Source organism: Cavia porcellus, unplaced genomic scaffold (genome assembly GCF_034190915.1).
Source record: "Cavia porcellus strain 051 isolate PalLab524CR breed Dunkin Hartley unplaced genomic scaffold, mCavPor4.1 scaffold_34, whole genome shotgun sequence".
Lineage (NCBI taxonomy): Eukaryota > Metazoa > Chordata > Mammalia > Rodentia > Caviidae > Cavia > Cavia porcellus.
Window position 1 is genome coordinate 5,641,615 of NW_026947517.1, and position 22,996 is coordinate 5,664,610.

A 22,996-nucleotide genomic window follows, 5' to 3' on the forward strand; every position below is an offset into this window, starting at 1 on the left:
GCAAATACTCATCAGATGAGCTGAGATCAACATTCCAGAAAACAGCCAGCTCCAGAAGCCTCCACCATGTTTCATTGGGGACCCTCAGTTACAGGGTGGATTTTTTTTCTGTCATTATTCTTGGTGGGGAAGGCAGGCAGGAGAGCGGGAGCCAATCAGTGATGAAGAGGCCGGCTGTAAGAACTGTCCAATCAGGCAGGCCAAGGTAGGCGGTCTCTTCCGGTGTCATGGTGTCAATTGCAAGGCCAGGGCAAAAAAGGGAGCACTAGATGTTTGCTAGACCACTATTTTTTGCTTCTGTTCTCCGTGGACTGCTTAGAAAGAACCTGGGAGATCTCCAAACTACACAATGGTGATGTTATGGGATGGGCGCAGTAAAATGGGGTGGAATCCGTTTGAGACTAGTTAGAAGTGGTGAGAAGGGGCTGGGGGTTTAGCTCAGCGGCATAAGTGCCTGCCTTAAAAGCAGGCAGTCATGAGTTTGATCTCCCCTACCGAAAAAAAGGAAAAAGAACAACAACAACAAAAAAAAGAAGTGGTGAGAAGCAGCTGTGCTGTCTAGAGCCTGTGTACTTAGCCTCAGATCCTGAGGTCCTCTAGTGCTAGCAGTGAGTCATCCTCTGTCCCTTTTACCTCTCTCTGGGTCCAGGACAGTTCTGGGTCCCTAGAACACTGTTGCAACTGTGATACCACCAGGCCACAATGCCATTTTTGAAATCGCCTGCTGCCCTTGTTCCTCCAACAGTCTGGGCCCAGGAAGGGGCATGAGGAGACCCTGATTCCAATGTGGTTTCAAGCTGGGTGCAGGTGTAATAAGCTGGGTCTCTGCCCTCATTTCTGTCAGCAACAAATGTGGAAGCCAGAAGTTTATAAATGTCTGTGATGCAGGACCTCATAGCCACAACTGCTCTCCTTAAACTTATGCAGTTATGTATTTTGTGATCGCCTAAATTTATATTACGTTCTCATATTTCCATGCACATGAAAGGTGGAGGCAAAGGTTCTGAGAATTCAGAGATGTGTAGTGATGTGCCTCAGTGGAGGAAGGCCTCCCAAACACCGGATGAACTGCTGTGTATTATACAGAACAATGCAAAGAATTTCTGAACATACTTTATGTGACACATGTGCTCATAAACTATGTTTGTGAGATCAGCCATAGAGGTTTAAATTTTGAGAAAAATGAAGCAGATATAAAAGTGTCATCAAGGGCAGGGTAAAGTGTGTTTGCTAAGGACAAATTCCAGAAAGGGCTGCCTGTTAAATTCTCTTTGAAAAATGCCTAAATTTAGTCATTTGCATGAACTTATACACATGATATCCTTCTGAATGGAAAGGAATATGGGTGTCATCTCTGAATTAAGAGGCGATTTAATAGCTTGGTTGATCATATACATTGTTTAAATATGGAAATGCTCTGAATGGACTTTGCTAAGTGGTGTAAAAGAGATGCCATAAATTGAAATTGTGCAGGGATATCAATAGCTTAGTCGTGAATGGTTATCTGCTTAGGGTGGATCAGAGGAGCATGGAAAGGATGTGGAATTGACTGGCAGGACTCAGTGTGCCAATAGCAGGACATACAACAGAGAGTCTTTTCCCTGAAAGTCAGGTAGTTCTTAGGGTAAGCATGAAGCTAAAGTTGGATTCTGATTTCTTCCTTGAGGTGAAAAACACCAGCTCTGGTAAGAATCATTATTCCACATCCTTGTCAACCCATGAATTCTGTGTTCTTCACTTGAGATCTAATTTTGATTATCTCTAATTATGACCCAGTGTCATGAAGGTGAAATTTGAATTTTTTTTGTAACAGGAATCAAACTCATGATCTCAAGCTTGCTAGGTAGGTGTTCATGCTGCTGAGCTAAATACCCCACTCTGAAAGTGTTTTCTGTATACTATGTATGATATCAACACTGTTCCTTAAGAAATTGTTGAATATTGTGGAATTTTTCTATATTGTATGGATATAATTTTTAAAGCAAACCAAAGGTGTCGTATGCAGTCACTTTTCAAGTTTCACGTTGTCTGTGGGGTGTCTCAGTCAGGGTTTCTCTATTTCAGACAGCTCTGTAAATTAGGCTAGCCCCAAACTCAAGGAAGTTCTCCTGCATCAGCCTCCCAAGATATATTTCTTGTATCTGAATGGAGAGTCATCACTTGGTGACACTGAGCTCTAATTTGAAACTTGTACCTGGTTTCATTGTTTATACATTTTTTTACATACAGCAGTTTTCCATGAACATTTGAGTTATTATTTATGTATCATATTTGATGTTATTTATGTTTTGTTCTATGAAACCAAATTTAAATATCAAAATGCTGCTTAAGTATAGTAAGAACAAAGGACTCAGTGGCCTAAATGAGATTTGAAGAGATATCATTGTTAGTACATCAAAGTGATTGATGAGATATTTGTCTGCCTCTGTGCTTTATGGATGCTGGTCCTGCAGGCTCTCACTATGAGCTCTGCTTTAGAGACAGCGCACAGGGACTCTTGCAGTGACTCAGCATAAGAATGAGTGCTCCTATTTGGCTGTTACATTAGCTGTGAGTTGCAATAGAGCATTAAATTTGCTGTCTCAAATAATGTGTATATACCAAAAATTAATCCCCAAGATGTGGAATTAAGATTGAAGAAATCAGTCTCCATTCAGCTGTTTTGTTTGATTTTATTTGTTTAGTTTAGTTTTGTTTTATTGAGACAAGTGTTCTCTATGTATATCAGCTAGATTTGAACCCTATATGGAGAACAGAATTGCCCTAACCTCAAAGCAGCACTCCTGCCTCAGCCTCTTGAGTGTTCAGATTATAGATATGTGTGTTTTTACCCTAGAAAATATTGAGGCTTGTAACTTAGCTGTGTTGTAGCTTGGCATAATAGATGCCATCTTGAGCTTTAGTACCCTGTATTTCACCCAGAAAAATGGAAAATTACTCAGTGTTGAAGTCCCAAGAGAAAAGCAAAATGAGCTGTACCCAAAGAAAAAAAATTAACCTGCTCAACAAAAGAAGCAGAATACAGTTGTCATCCAACCATTATTATAAGATTCTAGCTAAATTATTTCCAACAGGATCTTTTTGTGATTTTATCTTTTAAAACATCTGTAACTTTCCAGTTCAGAGCCTCTTGTTTAGATCCTGATATGGGGGTGGGGGTTCTGTATACAGGTGGTCCTGAGACCAGCTATGAAATTCCACATTTCTCAATTGGGTTCCTATATTGGCTTCCTATATTATTGTTCACAAACTCACCTCAAGCTGCAGAAACCTTTACTGACACAAGCAAAACTCAGGATTAAATGACAGTGTCACTGAAATGAAAGAATAATTGTGAAAAAGAAAGGAGAAAAAAGACAAACACCATGTGCTATAATGCCCACCTATTTTCCCAAACAATGAAGAAGCTGAAACAGGAGAATGGGCTTGTATTCAATGACAGCCTAACCTGCATAGTGAGTGCAAGGCTGGCCAGAACTCCAAAGTGAGACTATGTCTTTAAATCAAAAAACTAAAATGAAAAAAAAGAACAACAAATTAGACAGAAAGACTATTGAAAACAAACAAAAATAGAGCTGAGTGAAATTTGACTTATGTAAAATGGGAATTATTGAATGATGCTGGCAGAGGAAAGAAGGCCAGGTAGTGGCATGCAGTGGCATTCAGGAGGTAGTGACAAACACAGGCTTAGGAATGGCACCTATTGTGCTACAGCACAGCAGTGACCTCCTTCCTCCAATACATTTACAGTTCACTAGAATGAGGACTTCTAAAAGCTCATGGAAATGTTAAACTCAGGGCAAACAAACAGCTTGAAATTCAGGCTTTGGAACAATGCCTTTAGCAGACATTTCATATTTAAATTGAGATAATAGAAATATAATCCTGCCCTGCTTGATATCAAATGCACCCTTTAATGGCTGACAATATTGAGAAATGAAGTCACAAACCAAAAAAGTTCAAAAATTGTCTTAGAAAAAAAGAGAGAATAGCTCTGAATTTTCAGGAGTGGTCTTCAGTGTTTTGGCCACAGTCATATTGTCAGCGATCATTTATACAGGATAGTCACAATGTGGGCAAACTGTGGGTCTCAAACTACAATCAATCTATAAGCTTATAGGTGCTTAACTAATATTATTCATCAGGGGAACAAGTTAGCCAGAAAAGGTATGTGGAAAGAGCCAAGGCATTTTGTGGGAACAATAGTCCAGTTGTTCTGGTCATTGAGTATGGTAATTGATGCCTATCTGCACTTCCTGGAGGAGGTGGTGGTAACTGTAGTACATTTCAAGCTGTTGTTTTTCTCTTCAGGAGCATGTAGACATGGTCACTGCATCTTCACCTTCAGGTCTGGCTTTCTTCAGCTGTGCCTGTAGCAGTGATTGTTGTATTTATTTTTTTGCATTGACTCTTTGAGGTTCCTGTTCCTCTCTGATTGTATATCAATTTTTGTCTACATTGAAAACCTTTGCTAAAATCACAGTACTATTTGAATGAATAAAGTGAAATATTCATTAATACACGCCAAGGATTTAGCTCAGCAGACAGAAACGCCTGCCTGGATAGTGGTAGATTGTAACTTTGATCCCTAGTACCTAAAAAAAAAAGTAATTTAAACTGCAAGGAAAGAAAATAATTGCATTTGTGAAAATGTAGGTTTACAAAATTTATACTAAATATGTCAATGGCAAATTAAACATTGTTAATAGTCATATTTTGTATCTAAAGCTGTTTGGGCGGGGGATTGAGCTCAGTGATACAATGAGCTGCCTGGAGAGCAGAAGGTCATGAGTTCAATCCCTCATACAGAAAAAAAATTCACAGTTGTCATTGATGCAGTGCTATGAGCACATTTATTGAAAGTGATACTTGGTATTTAATACGCTCAATGTTTCTTTTGTGATCTATGAAATACCTGCAGATAACATGGCAACTACAATGAATGATATTCTGTCCCCTATAGGATTGCTATTTTCTGAGTTGTTTTTATTTTTTGTTTTCCCACAAACTTGAAAATTGAAAATGTTGGCTGATGCTAGCTAGAAACACTGTGTTAATCATTTTTTCAATTTAATGTTATATTTCCCTATATCCATTAAGAATATTTTATTTGCTACAATTGGTCCAAGTCAAATTGATAAACAATTCTTAAAGTTACAGGCAGCTGAGTTAGTTAGAAATACAGGCAGCCATACCGTGATAAAGTGGAATGAAATTCCTGACCTTCTATGTCTGCGATGAGTTTGTGTTCTCTAAAGTGCAAGAATGAATTTTAGGAACAACAGAGTTGAAGAGCAGAATATATTTATTGAGAGAAAGAAAGTGATAATATTTTGCTCTAAATAGGATATTTTGGAAGTTGAGGTGGAAGCAGGGGACTTTTACCTTGAAGTGACTTTCCTTTTCCCTATTCAAGCTACTTGTGGCAAGGAAGGAATCTCAATCAGCTACTTGCATATCAGCAATGACAACTTTAACCACCAACCAAGTCAAAAACTACTTGTATGCCACCCATACTTTTCCAGAAGAAAAAGCCAGACCCCCAGTGGTCATGGGGTTCTCTCCATATTCTTAGAATAAATGCCATTTTGACTTTATATTCTCTTCTTTATTACACCAAAAATCCTATCAGAAAGCTTCTGTCTGGGAGAAACAGGAGGGGTTCTGAGCTGGTAGCAAAGGACTCTGTCTTTTCTAGGAATTTTATAGAATAAAATTGTGTAGTGAGATAGGTTTAAAATGGATTAGATTACTGAAGTTACTGAGGAGATAAATTAGCACAGTAGAGAAGCAGAATATAAGAAATGTAAAAGTGGCCTTTTACTTAAAGAATGTGGAGAGGAGCCCACAGGCCCCAAGGATTTGGCTTTTTTTTTTTTCCAACTGACTCTGGGGTTATGGGGTATATGTTAATTTTGACTGGATGTGGTGCTTGAGGGGAGATTGATGTCATGTGAGAGCTGATGGGAATTTTCATTAGGCCCCTGGGGAAGAAAGAGGAAGTTGTAATTAAGGAGAATAGAGGAAGTGGCCATATGAGTAAGCATCCCTGATTTCACATTCTTCCACTTTGAACTACCACCATGAGGTCTTGTAATTGTTTCTAGGGTAAAACACTTTGAAGTACATCCTTTGATTGGAATGAAGAAATCAAAATACAGAATGTACTTATTGAGAGAAAGAAAGCTGCCTGAGAGTGATAAGGGGTCCTGAGCAGGTTGCTAAACACTGTCCTTTCTAGGGACCTTTATAGAGTAAAATCATGTGGTGAAATGAGTTTAAGGTGGGGAAAACTAGGAACTCACAATGCAGATGGGCATAAGATGGGAGAGAGCTATGGTAGCCAATAGGATTATTAAGTTCAGGTAAAGCTGATTAAATTGGGAACAAAGGGGGAAGGGAGTCACATAGAAAGCGGACATTCTTAGGCAGCTGTGACTCTTCCTTTAGGGGTTTGGGAGGGTGACTTCTGAGTTCCTCAGTATGACAGGAACTATTTAGAATGTCAGTCTTTAGGATAAGGATACATTTCTTTGAATGGTGACTCCTAACTTCCTCAGAGTGCTAGGGAACTATTTAGAATATCTATCCTTAGAATATGGATGAATTTGTTTATCATTGTCTTGAGCCTTGGCCCATAGCATGAGGTGTCAGTCTTCCCCATAGTTGCAAGGTATCTGGTTTCCTGCATTAGCTCCTTGGAGGACCTAGACTTGGTCCATGTGAAGAGTATTTAAGTAACTCAGGTGCCTGTAACAGTACTTTTTTGAAAATTGATTAGAGATGTCTTGTGCTCTGGGTGAATGATATGGGGATGACAATGTGCAATGTATATACCAGTGTTGCCCTCTGATTGACATATATTGAAATTCAATTTTAGTTGATGTGCTCTTTTTTCAATGAAATAAAATGGATTTGAAAATTAAAAGCCTGAGCTAACGCTCTTCAGTACAAACACTCCTCTGTCTAGCTCAGTTCACCACTGTAGAAGAATGGCAGCTCCAGAAGTCTCTGCACTACAGTCTATCATTTGGGATCCTCTCTTGCAGGAAGGGGTTCCTTTCCCTGTATATTGTTGACTCAGAAGGAAGGCAGTAGAGCAGGAGTCAATCAGTGATGAAGGGGCAGGCTATATGAACTGTCCAATCAGGTGGGCCATTGCTGGCTGTGACTTCGGTCTCTTCCAGTGTCTCAGGATGATTTATCTGTTCTGAGTATAATGCTGGTACCAAAATGCTTGCTGGATCTCATTTAGTACTTTGATGTCCTGTGGCCTGATTAGCAAAGATCCTGAGAGATCCTAGAACCATGGAATAGTGAGTTTGTGGATGGGAGCCCAGAAGTAGGGTGGAATGGGTGAAACAAGTTACAAGTGTTTAGGAGTAGTTCAGGTGTCTGGAGCCACAGGTATTTAGTTAGCTTCAGCTCCTGAGGTCCTCCAGCATTGACCATGGGTCATTCACTGTCCCTTTTGTCTCTTGCTGTTGGCAAGGGTGATTTGGGGTCCCCAGTACCCTGGCTTCACTATGACAGCAGTAGACTCAAGTATCATCTTTGAAATTCATTGCTAGCCTGGTAACTCCACCATCTTAGGTACTGGAAGGAGCTTGGGAAGACCCTGATTATGATGCTTTTTGTAGCTTGTAGAGCAGTAGTGAGCTAGATCTCTGCTCCCTTTCCTCAGAGTAGCAGATCTAGAGTGTCCGGAGTTTATTAATGTCTGTAATGCAGGGCCTCATAGCCACAATGGCTCAACTTAAACTTGGGTTTTTTTGTATTTATAGTGATCTCCTCAATTTATACTATGTTCTCATATTTCCATCCTCATGACAGATAGTGGCAAAGTTCCTGAGAATGCAGAGATGTGTAGTAGTGTGCCTCAGTGGAAAAATGCTTCCCAAACAAGTCATGAACTCCTGTGTGTTATACAGATCAGTGCAAAATAATTTCTGAACATACTTAATTATTTAGGTGGCACCCTTGCTCACAGACTAGGTTTGTAAGAACAGCCATAGAGTTTTGAAGTCTGAGAAAAATGAAGCAAATATGAAAGTGTTATCAAGGACGGGGTAAAAATTTGTGAAGTACAAATTCCAGAAAGGGCTACCTGTTAAATTCTCATCAAAAATGCTGAAATTTAGGCATTTGCATGGACATATACACGTGATTTCCTTCTGAATGGAAAGAAAAAGGTGTGTCATCTCTGAATTAAGAGCTGATTTAGTGGCTTGGTTGTTCATAGTTTAAATATGAAAATGCTCTGCAATGGAATTTACTGAGTGGTGTAAAGAAGAAGCAATAAACAGAAATTTTGCAGTGGTATCAATAGTTAGGCATGAAGGGGTTCCTGCTGAGGATGGAACAGAGGAGTGTGGAAAGGATGTGCAAGTGACTGACAGAGTGCAGGAAGCCAATAGCAGGACATACAACAGAGAGGGTCTTCACTGAAATTCAGGTAGTTCGTAGAGTAAGTGTGAAGTTAAAGTTGGGTTCTGATTGCTTCCTTGAGGTGATCAACACCAGCTCTGGCAACAATCAGTATTTCACATCCTTGCCAACCCATGAATTTTCTGTTCCATACTTGAGATCTAATTTGGATTATCTCTAATTATGCCCCAGTGTCATGAAGGTAAAATGTGGATTTTTTTGTACCAAGGATTGAGCACATGACCTATGCTTTCCAGGGAGGCATTCATGCCACTGAGCTAAATAGCCAACTATGAAAGTGTTTTCTTTGTTGAAATGGAAGATATCCACATTGTTTCCCAGAAAGTGTTGAATATTTTTGGAATTTTTCCATATTATATGGCTATAATTTTAAAAAACAAACCAAAGGTGTCTTATGCAGTCTCTTTTCAAGTTTCACTTTGTCTTTGGGGTGTCACAGTCAGGGTTTCTCTATTTTAGACAGCTCTGTAACTTAGGATAGCCCCAAATTCAAGGAAGAAGTCCTTCACCAGCCTCACAAGATATATTCCTTATATCTGAATTGAAAGTGAATGCTTGGTGACAGTGAGCTATAAATTACAGCTTGGGCCTGGTTCCATTTTATATACTTATTTTTTAAAAACAGCATTTTCCACTAACGTTTGAGTTATTGGATGTTATTTATGTTTTGTTCTATGAAAGCAAATTCATGTTTCAAAGTGCTGCTGAAGTATATTAAGAACAAAGTACTCACTGGCCTAAATGAGATTTGAAGAGACATTATCTGCAGCCTATTAAAGTGATTGATGAGGTTTTTTTTAAATTTTGAAAGTGGTAAAATACAACAGAACAAGGCAGAATAAGGCCAACTAAGATCATACAGTGAAACTGGTACACAACTTCACAACTGGTTACTGCAATAACAGTAATAGGTATCACAGTATATTTTATTATCTTTATAATAGTTGTTCTTTTTTTTTTTGTCTTTTTCCTTTTTATCAGTACCGGGGATCGAGCCCACGACTGTCTGCTTGCAAGGCAGGTGCTTATGCCACTGAGCTAAATCCCCAGCTCCAATAGTTGTTCTTTCAAACACGTATATCAAAATGAGATGAAATACAGAACATTATAGTACTTACCAAAACAGAATATTGAATAGAGCAATACCATTAATCAGAAAAGAGCAAAACAGTAATAAAAATATTTGCCTTCAAAGAGACAGTAGAAGGAAGTCCCCCTTATTTGTTATCATCTGCTTCCCAGGATTCGCTCAGATTTCTGGTTCCCATTTGCTAACGGGGGGTGTGTGTGACAGGAGAAGAGGGGTAGGGAAGTGGGATGTTTGATTCTAGGCCGTGCATCAGTAGGTTCACTATTGCTTAGTAGGGAGACAGGCCTGTTGTTTGGTTTCACAGCGTCCTAAGTTCCCACAAGGCGCGGATCTCAGGAGCTGCTGCTAGTTCTCCCACTGGAAGGGCCGCATTCTGCCAGACCTCCACCACTTACCAGGGAGAAGTGGTGATTGCTTGCCTTCCAAGTGTCCTAAATTCCAGCATGGCATGGATCTCAGGAGCTGCTGCTGGTTTGCCCCCTTGATGGGCCACAGTCTGCCACACTGCCACCACTTACCAGGGAAGGGAGGTGCTTGCTTGGGTTCCCAGTTGATTCATGGAATATTTATCTACCTCTGTGCTTTATGGATGCTGGTCCTGCAGGCTTCTCACTGTGAGCTCTGCATTAGAGACAGTACACAGGGAATTTTGCAGTGACTCAGCACAAGAATTAGTGCTCCTATTTCACTGTTACATTAGCAGTGGGTTGCAATCTATCATCAAATTTGCTGTCTTCAAAAATGTGTATATACACAAAATTAATGACCAAGACATGGATTTAAATTTGAAGAAATCAGTCTTCATTCAGCTGTTTTGTTTGGTTGTATTTGTTTAGTTTAGTTTTGTTTTATTGAGACAAGCTTTCTATATGTATATCAGCTAGATTTGAACACCCTAGAATTGCCCTGAATTCACTGAAACCATCTTGCCTCAGCCTTTTGAGTTCAGGGCCTAGAATTGACCTGAACTCACTGAAACCATCCTGCCTCAGCCTTTTGAGTGCTGGCATTATAGATATATACCACCACATTTTGCTTTTGATTCAGATTTGTAGGAGAGAATTTAAGGTATCCCAAACCTGGTGTCTCAACCTTCATGTGAAAAATCTATGTATGATCCTTTAGGACGTGGTGACCTTTGAGGATGTGGTTGTGAACTTCAGCAATGAGGAGTGGACTTTGCTGAGTCCATCCCAAAAGAACCTCTACAGAGATGTGATGGGCGAAACCTTTAGGAACATGACTGTGATAGGTAAGGATGAAATATTTTTGTTACTCATGCTGTCAGAATGTTGTATGTCGCTGTTTCATTAAAAACAATGTGAAAATATTTTTAAAAATAGCTCAGACCTGGATACATTATATCATAACTCTAAACAAAATCTATTAATTTGTATGTATTATTCTAATGAGCACGTGTATTTCTATGTCTACAATTCAGGAGGACTTGGGGATATCCAGGAAGCTGAAAAAGAATGCAAAATTTACTGGAGGTACTTAAGGTAATTCACACTCATAAGGAGAAGGAATGTTCCTAAGTAATTAGTGAGTCAGCAGAAAAATACCACCAAAGAAATGAGGCACCATTCAATTTATTGTCAGTAATATTCTCCGAAGACGTATAAGCTAGGGTATGTATAATGAGTGGATTAAATCAAGAAAATTTATGACATTTCATATAGATGTGTATGAAAGGCATACACTTTGAGTTATGACATTCTCTCTTCAGTTTTTCTACCCATATATACATGTGAATACAACACATTCATCATCTAAAAGTTGCTTAGATTGCAATAGAACTTGAAATAAAATGGAGTTCTTGTGTTTTCAAACCATGCTCTAAAGAATCAGCCATTCTGACTAAAATTCTTAGAAGGCTGGTAGAATGTTAAGTGCACTCATTCTGAATATCAGTCTGCAGTTATCTCTAGAAATTGATGCCCTAATACTTGTCCTGGATATATTTTTAAAAATTCAAAATGCACATAAAATACTGATACATGCTTACTCATACAAAGCAGATCAAGTTATAATAGATCAGGCCTTGAAGAAGCTTAGCTATCTATTACTGGATTTGTGGAGAAGGAAAACGTTAATACACTCTTTGTGATTGTGCATTCTTGTAAATCCAGCACACTAGGAATCAGATTTTGCAGAATTGCAAATTCAAGTTCAAACTTCAAAGTTTAATGATCAGTGAAAATCTCTTAAAACAGATTTAAAAAGCTATAGATTTTACGCTAATAGCTGTTGTTCATTCCAAGCATGGAAAAGAAAAAGATGTGTTATATAATGTCAAAAAAATAAAGAATATAATGTTATTTGCCATAAGAAATAGGTGGTTCTTTCTCACATCAATTCGGTGAAATAGCTCAGCTATAAAACCTAAAAGTTCACAGGGTTTCTCTTAGATGAGAAACCAAAATATAAATTGTGGAATGAAATGAAATAGTTAATAGAGAAAAGTAAGACTGATTATATGGAAAAGGGAACTACAGGTTAAGGACAGAAGGGAGATTGTGATGGGGAAACATATCATAGTGATCTGTATATGATACACAGATGTACCCATACCCAAAGTGAAGCTAAAGATTCTGCATTTCAAAAGGTACCAAATTTTAAGATTTCCAAGTGTGTACCAGTCTTTTGGGAATGGTTGTTTTCAACATGTCTTACAAGGCCATCTGTTACTTCATGGTCAGAGTTTCTTAGCAGGCATTAAAAACAGAACTTGACATTAATGCAGTCATTAAACTGAGACCCATTTCACTGTGAATGTTTCTTTTTTTTTTGTTTAATGTAAGGAAAGACTAAAAAAAAACAAAATAAGTAGAAATGATACCACTTTCAAAGTGAAAATAAACAGTAAGAAATCTAAAGACACTGATTACATATGCTGCTCATAGAAATAGTTAATGAAATACAAAAGTGAAACCTATGATGTGGGGATTCAAACAGCGAGACTGCAAACAATTTTGTTCAAATCTTCAATAAAAACTTAGTAATATGGTTATCAATCCAATATGTGATTTTTTTTTTTTTTACAGAAATGACAAGCTAGGGAAATCCTATGGACATACATCTTGGAATCAGTGTAAAGAAGTATTCCCTTGTACTGCAGAAGGTAATGTGAATGTGAAAGAAGCAGAAACACACCACAATGTTCAGATCCATGAAAAATATTGCAGTGGAGAGAAATCCTATGTATGTCAGCAGTGTGGAAAAGGGTTCACCAAATCTGGATACTGTAAGCAACATGAAATAATTCACACTGGAGTGAAACCATATGTATGTAAGAAATGTGGGAAAGCTTTTAACACACGGGCAAATTGTAAAATACATGAAAGAATTCACACTGGAGAGAAACCCTATGTATGTAAGCAATGTGGGAAAGCTTTTAACACACGGGCAAACTGTAAAATACATGAAAGAATTCACACTGGAGAGAAACCATATGTATGTAAGCAATGTGGGAGAGGTTTTACCCAACATGGAGCTTGTAAGCAACATGAAAGAATTCACACTGGCGAGAAACCATATGTATGTAAGCAATGTGGGAAAGCTTTTACCCGACATGGACTTTGTAAGCAACATGAAAGAATTCACAATGGAGAGAAACCATATATATGTAAGCAATGTGGGAAAGCTTTTAACACATGGGGAATTTTAAAGAAACATGAAAGAATTCACACTGGAGAGAAACCCTATGTATGTAAGGAATGTGGGAAAGGTTTTACCCGACATGGAAATTGTAAGCAACATGAAAGAATTCACACTGGAGAGAAACCATATGTATGTGAGCAATGTGGGAAAGCTTTTAACACACGTGCATATTGTAAGGTTCATGAAAGAATTCACACTGGAGAGAAACCATATGTATGTAAGCAATGTGGGAAAGCCTTTAACACATGGGCAAATTGTAAAATACATGAAAGAATTCACACTGGAGAGAAACCCTATGTATGTAAGCAATGTGGGAAAGCTTTTACCCAACCTGGACATTGTAAGCAACATGAAAGTTCACACTCAAGGTAGAACTAGTGTATACAAGCATCATGAGAATTTTTTGAGCAAAAGTACATATTGCATAATGCATGAAAAATTTCACCCTGGGCAGAAAACTTATATATGTAAGGAATGTGGGAAAGGTTTCAGCAGAAATGCTCATTGTCCAATACATGAAAAAATTTAAAATGTTGAGAAACCCTGTTTATGTGAAGAATGTGGGAAAGATTTCACCACACATGGGTTTTGTAAAATACATCAATGACTCCACTATGTATATAACAATGTGGCAAAGTTTTTACCACATACAGTCATTGCAAAACAAATGAAAGAATTCACACTGGGAAGAACCACTGGCTACGTAAGCAAGTGGAGACACTTTCATCAGCCAGATTATAAGTGAAATACGTGAAGAAGCTCACACAAGAGATAAATCCTATGTGTTATGGGAATATTCTCAGCACACATGATCATTGTTACATATCTGAAAGAACTCACTGGATCCTATGTGCATGAACAATGTGAGAAATATGGCAATCCATGTTTGTTGTTAAATATATAGAAAAATCAGCACTCTTCCGACAGTTTAAATCTAAGTTTACTTTAAAAAGTCCAAGTAGACCTGAAGAAATAATCAATACAGAAGTTTGATGTCAATATTTCTTCACAAATTTTCCAGAAATGACAAATCTGAAGTGGAGCTCTACTCAAGTACATATTTTGTATGGTTTTCAGTTAATCAGTTATACCTCTTTAGATTTTTTAAAGTATCTTTGTGCTTCAACATGGCATCTTGTAATTAAACATGGTAAACTAAAATGGGCTTTTCACTTTCAAGTATGGATAGTGTCTATGTACTTAATATTTTGTCTTTAAACCTTAATTTTTATATTTTTGGTGAATTATTTTTATTTAAAGAAAAAAATCAAAAAGTGTAGAAATAATACAGAAGTCTGAAAAATAAACAATAAGAAATCACGAGTTGATTAGTTACATATTGTCATCTTAGAAGTAATTGTTCAAGTTACAAAATTAAAGCATACAAAGTGATATTCAAATAATGACATTGCAAACAGTTCACCTCAGTGATCCAACAAAAACTTATTAATATGCTTATCTGTTCTACAAACTTGTTTTTTATCTTAAAGACGATAAGATTAAACATGACAAAACAGAACAGAACAGTTCATAAGGAAACAAGTTAAGGAAACACAGGTTTCAAAGCAAGTCCACTGAGATGTTCATTTTCTATCTTACTGTCTCTAGTTTTGTTCAAAATAGTTGTTCGCAGCTTCACAAGCATTGCATATATACTGAACATTATGGAGCTAATCAAATAATTACAGGATGATGCAGGCTTTTTTGATCTTCAAGACTGATTTTGGGGAAGTTGATAATGATTACCATAATGTGTCTCATTCTTTTCGTAGTAGACATCTTTATTTTTATGTATGCTGAAATTGAACATAAGAGACTAAACTAATATCACTCTGAACAGTGAATAATAGAATCCTGAGAAGGAGAAAGGTGAGGAACTGCCTAAAAAAAGAAGGCAGAGCACATTGTTAAAAGTGTATCAGGATTTAAAAGCTACAGTAGTTCTGTTGCTCTGTTTAGTTTGATTATATTTTGTTCTGGTCTGTCTACTCATATTAGATTTGCGGGCACAGAGAGATAACCCAAAAATGGCAGGTTATACCATGATGGTAATTGTCCTTAATTTCCTATTAACTAAAACTGAAACCCTGTATTACTAACATTGTCTTACTATGACTGAACTTATTTTAAGCTGGTTTGTTTGAATGTTATTTGGCCTTGACTGATTTTATTCACATTTGGTATGCTTGCTGGTATCAAGTCCAAGAGTAGAGGCCACTAGTCTGAAGATGATAAGATGTAAAAGATATATATTGCGGGGCTGGGGATTTAGCTTAGTGGCTTAAGCACCTGCCTGGCAAGTGTGAGGTCATCAGTTTGATCCCCAGTACCAAAAAATAAATACAAGATATAAATTCCAGGTTTAATTTTTTTATTTAAAGAGAAAAAAGAACATAAAAAAACAAAGCAGGAAAGGGTACAAATCATACAGAATTTCAAGAAAAAAATACAGTAAGAAATCACTAGTTAATAGGATACATATTGTCTTCTTAGAAACAGTTGTCCAAATTATAAAATTAAAGCGTATAAAGTGAACATTCCTACAGCGAGATTGCAGACAGTTCCGTTCAATGATGCAACAAAGCTCAGTAATATGGTTTTCCTCCCTACACACTCAAACAGGCACTTATATCTCTTAGACCACCTTACTTTCCTCTCTTCTTCACAATAACAATTACACTTTTGGGGTTTTTTTTTTTTTACTCCCATAGTTCTTATTACTCTTTTTGAAGAGAATAAAACCTCAAGTGAGTTAACAAAACAGAGTTGGTTAGAACATAAGGATGGGCATTGTACTTGATGCAAAAATAGAATATCAGGTGATCAAAAATGGTTACATTGTGCCTCTTGCTATTTTTAAAAAGAGTTGCTATATAATCAGGTATAATACAATTGATCAAAACAGTACAGAACAAGAACAATAAAATCTACACTGAAGGCCTTACAGGATTTCAAAAGAAGATAATAGTCAAACCATAATGGGCATCATAGTAAATTTTATTGCCTACAGAATGGTTGCCTATACCCTCAAACTTGATACTATCAAACAAAAATAGAATATAGTAAAATCCGGCAGAACAAGATGGGGAGGTTAATAGGAAAACAAAAATTACTATAATATATCCCGCTACTTTTTAATTTAGTTTTCCTTTAAGTGAAAAAAAAATAAGAAAAAATAGAATTTTTTTTAAAAAGCATGGAGATCAAGATAAAAGACATTGTAATAGAACAACACAGGTCAGAACTGAACAATTAAAGCATCTTTTTATTCACCACCAGATAATCTAACATAATATTAGTCACCATAGTGCCTCTTTGCTTGAATTGTTTGAGTATCATTTCGTATACTATAGAATCAATCATATCAAGACAGTGTGAAGCCATTCAAGAAAATGATAGAATTACAGGGTATTTAGAGCCAGTTAACAGAAAATGAACAACAATTTCTATATTATCTCTATCTATGTATCTAGGCTGTCTTTCAGTACTCTTTATGGGCTTGGCTTGGTGATCATGAAGTTTTTCAGCTTTTCTTTGTCATAGAAGTATCTTATTTCTCCATTGATTTTGAAGGACAGTTTTGCAGGGTACATCAGTCTAGGTTGGAAATCATTTTCCTTTAGGATCTGAAATACTTCACTGCCTGCTCTTCTTGACTTTATTGTTTGTGCTGAGAAGTCTGCTGTGATTCTGATACATTTTCCTTTATAGGTGATCTGTCTATTCTCTCTGACAGCTTTTAATATTCTATTCTTTTGCTCAGTTTCTGGGATGGTCATTATTATATGTCTGGGTGTAGATTTATTTTGGTTATGGCTATTTGGATTTCTATATGCTTCATTGACCTTGATATCAGTTTCCAATCTTGTGTTAGGGAACTTTTCAGCTATAAATTCTCTAAATATCCTCTTGACATCCTTTACGATGTCCCCTTCTTTTTCATTTATCCCTATCAACCTTATATTGTTCTGCTTTGCGTCATATTGCAGGTGTTGAATAATTATTTCCTGATTTCTTGTTATTTTTAAAAGATCTTTCCTATCCTGTTCACTGGCTGCAATCTTGTCTTCAAGGTCTGAGATTCTATCTTCACATTCATTGAAGCAGTTTTTACAACTTTCAATGGAGTTTTTTATTTCCTGTATATCACTTTGCATCTGCTTTATGTATTCTGTTTGTTTCTTATAGAGTTCATCCAGGGATTCTATCTTTTTGTTTAGTTCCTCCAATTTTTTAACGGTGTCTTCTTTAGATATGTTCAGAATCTCCTTCATTTCTTTTTTTTTTTACCTACAAGATTATTTCTAGTTTGAATTTCTTTAATGCTTCCCAAAGTTGCTTCTTTATTTCAGTTACTATTATTTCAGGGATTTCAGTGGAATGTGTTTTCTTCTATGCACATGGTTCCTAGGCTTCTTGGGGATGGGATGAATGTTTGAGATTGCATTTTGGTCTTTCATTTTGTCATTTTGCTGTATTTTCAAGCTTCAAGTGTTGTTCCAAGTGAGGGAGTGAGTTCACTAGATTGGGACGGGATTCCATGCCTCGGCCGAACTTGGTGGCAATGTAGGGAGTTCCCCCAGACTGGAATTGGAATCTGTTCCTTGGCCCCACTTGCTGGTCCCAGCAGGAATCTGTGGGCTGGTCCCCAGGTGAGGGAGAGAGTTACCCCAAACTGGGAAAGGATTCTGTGCCTTGGCCCGACTCCCTGGTTCTGACTCGCTGGTCCCAAATCACTTTTCCCAGTGGGCAACCACGGGCTGGTCCCCAGTTGAGGAAGGCAGTTCCTTCAGACTGGGATAAAATTCCGTGCCTTGGCCTGACTTGCTGGTCCTGGCAGCAAACCACAGGTTCTACATCAGGTTTGATTATTAACTGCTTTCACATCCTAAAACGTCTTCAAATTTGTGTTTTTATAAAAATAGCTATATAATGTTATGCTTAATTGTATAGTCCCTGATGAGGTGGACAATTCTATTGAAAATAACAAGAGAAAGCATAGTAAGTACTGTATATCAAGTAATATTGTGGTCTTATATGTCTCTTTCATATCATGATTTTCTAGGAACTTGTTTTGTTGTCCTATTTTGATCTGTTTTCCGCCATAACACAGAAAGGATAGATATACACATAGAGATTCACACATCGGAAGAATTTCTAACCTATTTTTTAAACAAATAATATAATGCATAATGTAATGAACAGATACTCTGAAGAATTGACACTAAGAAACCCAATGCTAATTCTGTAGCATTATGATATGAAATTGAGCAATACTATTATTCACTGTTCAGAGTGATATTAGTCTAGTCTCTTATTTTTTTGGGAATTGTAATTTTAACATGGTGTTGTTTTAATATTTTATGCACATGCTTCATTTTCTCTTTCATAAATGATGTTTCTGAAGTTGAGGCAATATTTGGAATTAAGATATACATTTGTAGATGCTTGGAGTATGTGTTTTTGACAAAGTTGTGTTCTTTTCACGTAACTTGTACATTAATGAATGTTATGTTTTCCAAGTTGTGACAAGACATCTGCTGATTTCCTAACATCACTGGATATCATACCATGTAAACTATGTTGCCTGATTTTGTTTCTCAGTGGAGCCAATATTGGTCATTTAAGTAAACCTTTGTTTTTCTAACCATCAGAATTTTACTTGTTATGTTTATATTACCTCTGTATTTGCTAGTAAGGTTTCCCCACATGTACCAAATATAAACCATACTACTGTGAATTTCTGATTGTGCCATACTGACAGAATCATAAGTTGTCTCCAATAGCACATCACAATATATATATCAATATCTCCAGAAATTATAAAATTTGCCATGATTTATGAGTAACCATACTTTGAAATCAATTTTTCTTAAATGTGGAGTTGTTTTGGGGAAAATGTTGTTATTGGATGTATCACGCAAATGCCTTTATTTTATACCTTGATGCTGTGAATGCATTATATATTTTGTAATTATTACTGTTTTTTCCTAAAATACTGAAGTAATGGCATGAAGGGAAACCTAAATTTTGAGCAGTGAACACAGTAAAAAGTAAATTTGCGAAATTACGTTTCAGATTGTGTTCTGTTGTACTGAATTGTGAATTTATACAATGGCATATCACTTTATTTATAAGGACCAGTGCATCATGTTTGTGGTGTGTACTGATTATCTTTAAACACATACACTGGGCCATGAGTCCCAGTTGGTTTCCTGTGGCCTGTGGTTTTCACACTCATTTTAACATTCATGTAATTTGCAACATGTTTAATGCCATGTTGTTGAATACAAAATCTGCTTAGGAATTATGTTGTTAAAAACTGTGGTGTTATGAAAACACAAGTGAACATTGCATTAAATAACTCTAATCCAGTGAAGATAGCTTGCCCAAGTCTGGATTATCCCTGAGAAAATAAATTACTCACCTCTTATGTAATCACCACTAAAACTATATCTATTTTGAACCTGAAGAACTTGATATACTTCACAAAGTAAAAGACACTGTGAAGTACATTGTCAGCCTCTATGCACTACATCATGTGGTCAGATCTCCTGCAGCATATTTCTGCTTACCATCAATCGGAATATTTGGAGTTTGTATTACAGCTAATAATAGAATACTGAATCTATGAGACATATATCCTGAGTACATGCACTTTCTCATTTTACCATGGAAGTAAATCTTGCTGGTCCTGTTGATGCATGCTTGTAATTCTAGCACCTCAGTGGGCTTAAATTAGTGGAAGAGGAAGTTGAGTCTAACCTACACAATTAGAGTGACCTTGTCTCAAAATATATCTTCAAGTTCTGCAGATGTTGCTTAATGCTTTAGATCTCCTCCCTTTCTTCCCAAGCATCAACATTTTTTTTTTGGTCTTTTTCATTTTTATCAGTACCAGGGATTGAACTAATGACTGCCTGCTTGCAAGGCAGGCACTTGTGCCGCTGAGCTAAATCCCCAGCCCCACATCAACATTTTTTAATACTCATAATTGCACATCAGTAGTTGTCCTTTTATCAGTTGGCCAACTAGCAGTTATCCCGGAGAATCACTTGGGAAACACATTTGTTTATGCAGTGACCATCCTGAGCATCATTTGGGCAGTTGTCAATTTAACACATTCATTCTTGTATTGAATACAGTAGAATTGTCACTTTTATATTCCTTGTTATTTAAAAAAAACTAACAAAAAGTGTGCAATTTTTGATCATTTTGTATTTATATAATTGCATTGGTAAGGAGTTACCTATAAAGATTAGGCTAAAGATGATTTATTTAGTTCAAGCATCAGGAGAGAATGAGATGAGATAATTATGGCTTTGAAGCTGACTTTGGGAGGCAATTGCTAGATGGTTTAGCAGAGTGTGAAACAGTTGTTTTTATGCCTGCATTTGAAGTTTAAGGAAACAAGTACGTTGAGGTCAAGAATATAAATGTACAGTAGGATAAAAGAATCACTACTGAAAATTGTGATTTTTCTTTACTCAGGAAGTGTACATTTTTTGGTAATTTGTGCAGCAGTCTCAAATATGCCTCTAATGGAGTAAAACATAGTGAAACATGAAAGAGCCAGACATTCCGTGTTCTGAATGTAGAGGTATTAAAAACATTTTTTTAGTACTATTGCTGTTGTTTTGTGTAGAAAATAAGATAGGGTGACAAAACAAGCAAAAAGGACTTTGTAAGATTTTAATCCTCCTGCTTAAACAAAGAAGCCACAAATAAGTCAAACCAAAAGGATGAAGGAATAAACTAGAGAAGGAGAGAAATTTTGCCTATTACTCCCTGACAGCTAACATGTAAAACCAATAGGAACATGAAAGGAACACACATTTTTCAGAATATGTACAAATTGCCAAGAAATACCTGAAGAACTATTGAGCATTTTTGCACAATAGAGAAATGCAAATAGGGACATCATGTCATTTCAGAGAAAACAAATCACCATAAGATCTAAAGAACATTCAGGAGACTACAGGAGAAAAGGAGCTATTTAATGTTGTTGGTGGAAATGTAGGTAAGTAGTTCAACTATTACTGAAGTCAGTTTTTAAAGTATTCAAAAGACTAAAATCAGTAATTGTCATTAGTGCAGTGCTTCCTTTAGTGGGTCTCTTCCCCAAAGAGTTAAAGACATATTGCAGTGATTCATGCAGATTCCTGTTACTGCAGCAATAGTCATTTTTCTGTGGAGAGCAGCAGCAAGCACTGCTCCATCACCACCAAATACCAATGACGAACAACAAATACTCACTAGTGTACTCCATTTGATAAACGGTGTTATAATTTATTGTGAAGTCGGCTGTGACTTAGGTTTTCCAGTAGACTACAGGTCAGTGTAAATATGATAGTGATGCTAATGTCACAAGGGCATCACTAGTACACTATTACGTTCATTAGATTTGATGTATTTATCTTTTTGAGGAAGCATGTTGCTATGAAGTTCAGACTGGTTTTGAGGTCACATTATAACCCAGACTAGTCTCAAACAATTCTCCTTCCTTAGTGTCTCAAGTACTGGGCTCCACACAAGAGCCACCAGGCCTACTTATATTTGGTATATTAAGTGCATATTCAGGATATTTTATTTCAACTGTTTTTGTTGTTAAAGTATTTCCATATTTTACCTCCAGTATTTGTAGAAATTTTGGCCTTATTGAGGTGGTGATGTGCATATCACCAGCCTCATGACATTGTCTGCTGGGTTCAGAGCTGTCAGTGTACTGCAGTGAAACATAGCTGTACATAACTGTTTCTTTTTCTACTTTCCTTAGAAAACATTTTTAAAATTTCCATGGATAATCAGAGGGTCAGTAATCCTGGCTAGAGTTTCATGCAAATGCTGACAGTTAAGTACAGTGTAGCATGACCCGAAGATACTCTCTGTCATCTGAGAGTCTCTATAGTCCTTTCTGTACACACACTTTGTGCCTGAGCCAGCACCTGTTGTGGGTCCCAGAGTCTGCTGCAAGGCCATGAAACACATAGCTTTGTGACCACCTCTAGACTGGTGTCCTATATGCCACTCTGCTGAGGCAGAGCACAGCTTCTGGCAGGAAGCCAGAGGCTCTGAGACAACACAGGTTTTACTTTGTGAACACAGATAATCTTATATTTCTGTAAGACAGACAACTCTGTCCCATATTTATACTCAGGCAGACAGAAGATGAATCTGGAGATTGTGGATTAAACAAGGGTGCCGCCCTTCTGCTCTGCCAGCCTGGTTTTGGGTGGGAACCTGACAGTGGCCCAGGCTTGCATCCTCCCAGCACCTGCACCTGCCCAGGAGGATCTGCCTTCAGGGCATGTCAGACCCAGTCACACATGACTTAGGGCAGGAATTGTGTAGGGGGACTCACAGTGGTGGTCAGGCCTTAATGTTACTCTGCTGAACTCAGTCAGTCTGAGTGGCTTGTGGCTGAGTCTAGTGACACCTGTCCTGGTCTCTCTCCTGCCTCTAGGTGCCAGAAGGCTGGGTACAGTGAGCCCTGTCCTTTAATGCCCTTGTCATTTGGCATTTGCCAGCAATCATCCTGAAGGCTCTGGGATGAGTGAACCATTTTTTCAGCCATTCCCACATGGTCTACCTATGCGGGATCCTGAGGCTGGGGTCTTGTGTCCTGGGAAAGCAGCATAACCTGCTCCCTGCTCACTGTCTTGAGCCAACTGTCTGTAAAGACCAACTGTCACCAGACCAAGGTGCCTGGTGACCTGAGCCTTCAGAGGTCTGTTTGGACCTATCGCCAAGGAAGTGAGGTCATGCACTGGGGTGCACAATTTGGCCTTCCTCTGT

General features: G+C 37.4%; 1 protein-coding gene across 1 annotated transcript; it reads left to right on the top strand.

The window, feature by feature from the left end:
- Positions 1-214: 214 nt before the first annotated feature.
- Positions 215-15,802, top strand: LOC134474621 (zinc finger protein 239-like). Its single transcript, XM_063243134.1, has 4 exons — positions 215-352; positions 10,664-10,790; positions 10,980-11,040; positions 12,586-15,802. The coding sequence occupies exons 1-4, from the start codon at positions 350-352 to the stop codon at positions 13,571-13,573; spliced, it is 1,179 nt and encodes a 392-aa protein (XP_063099204.1). The 5' UTR covers positions 215-349; the 3' UTR covers positions 13,574-15,802.
- Positions 15,803-22,996: the final 7,194 nt, after the last annotated feature.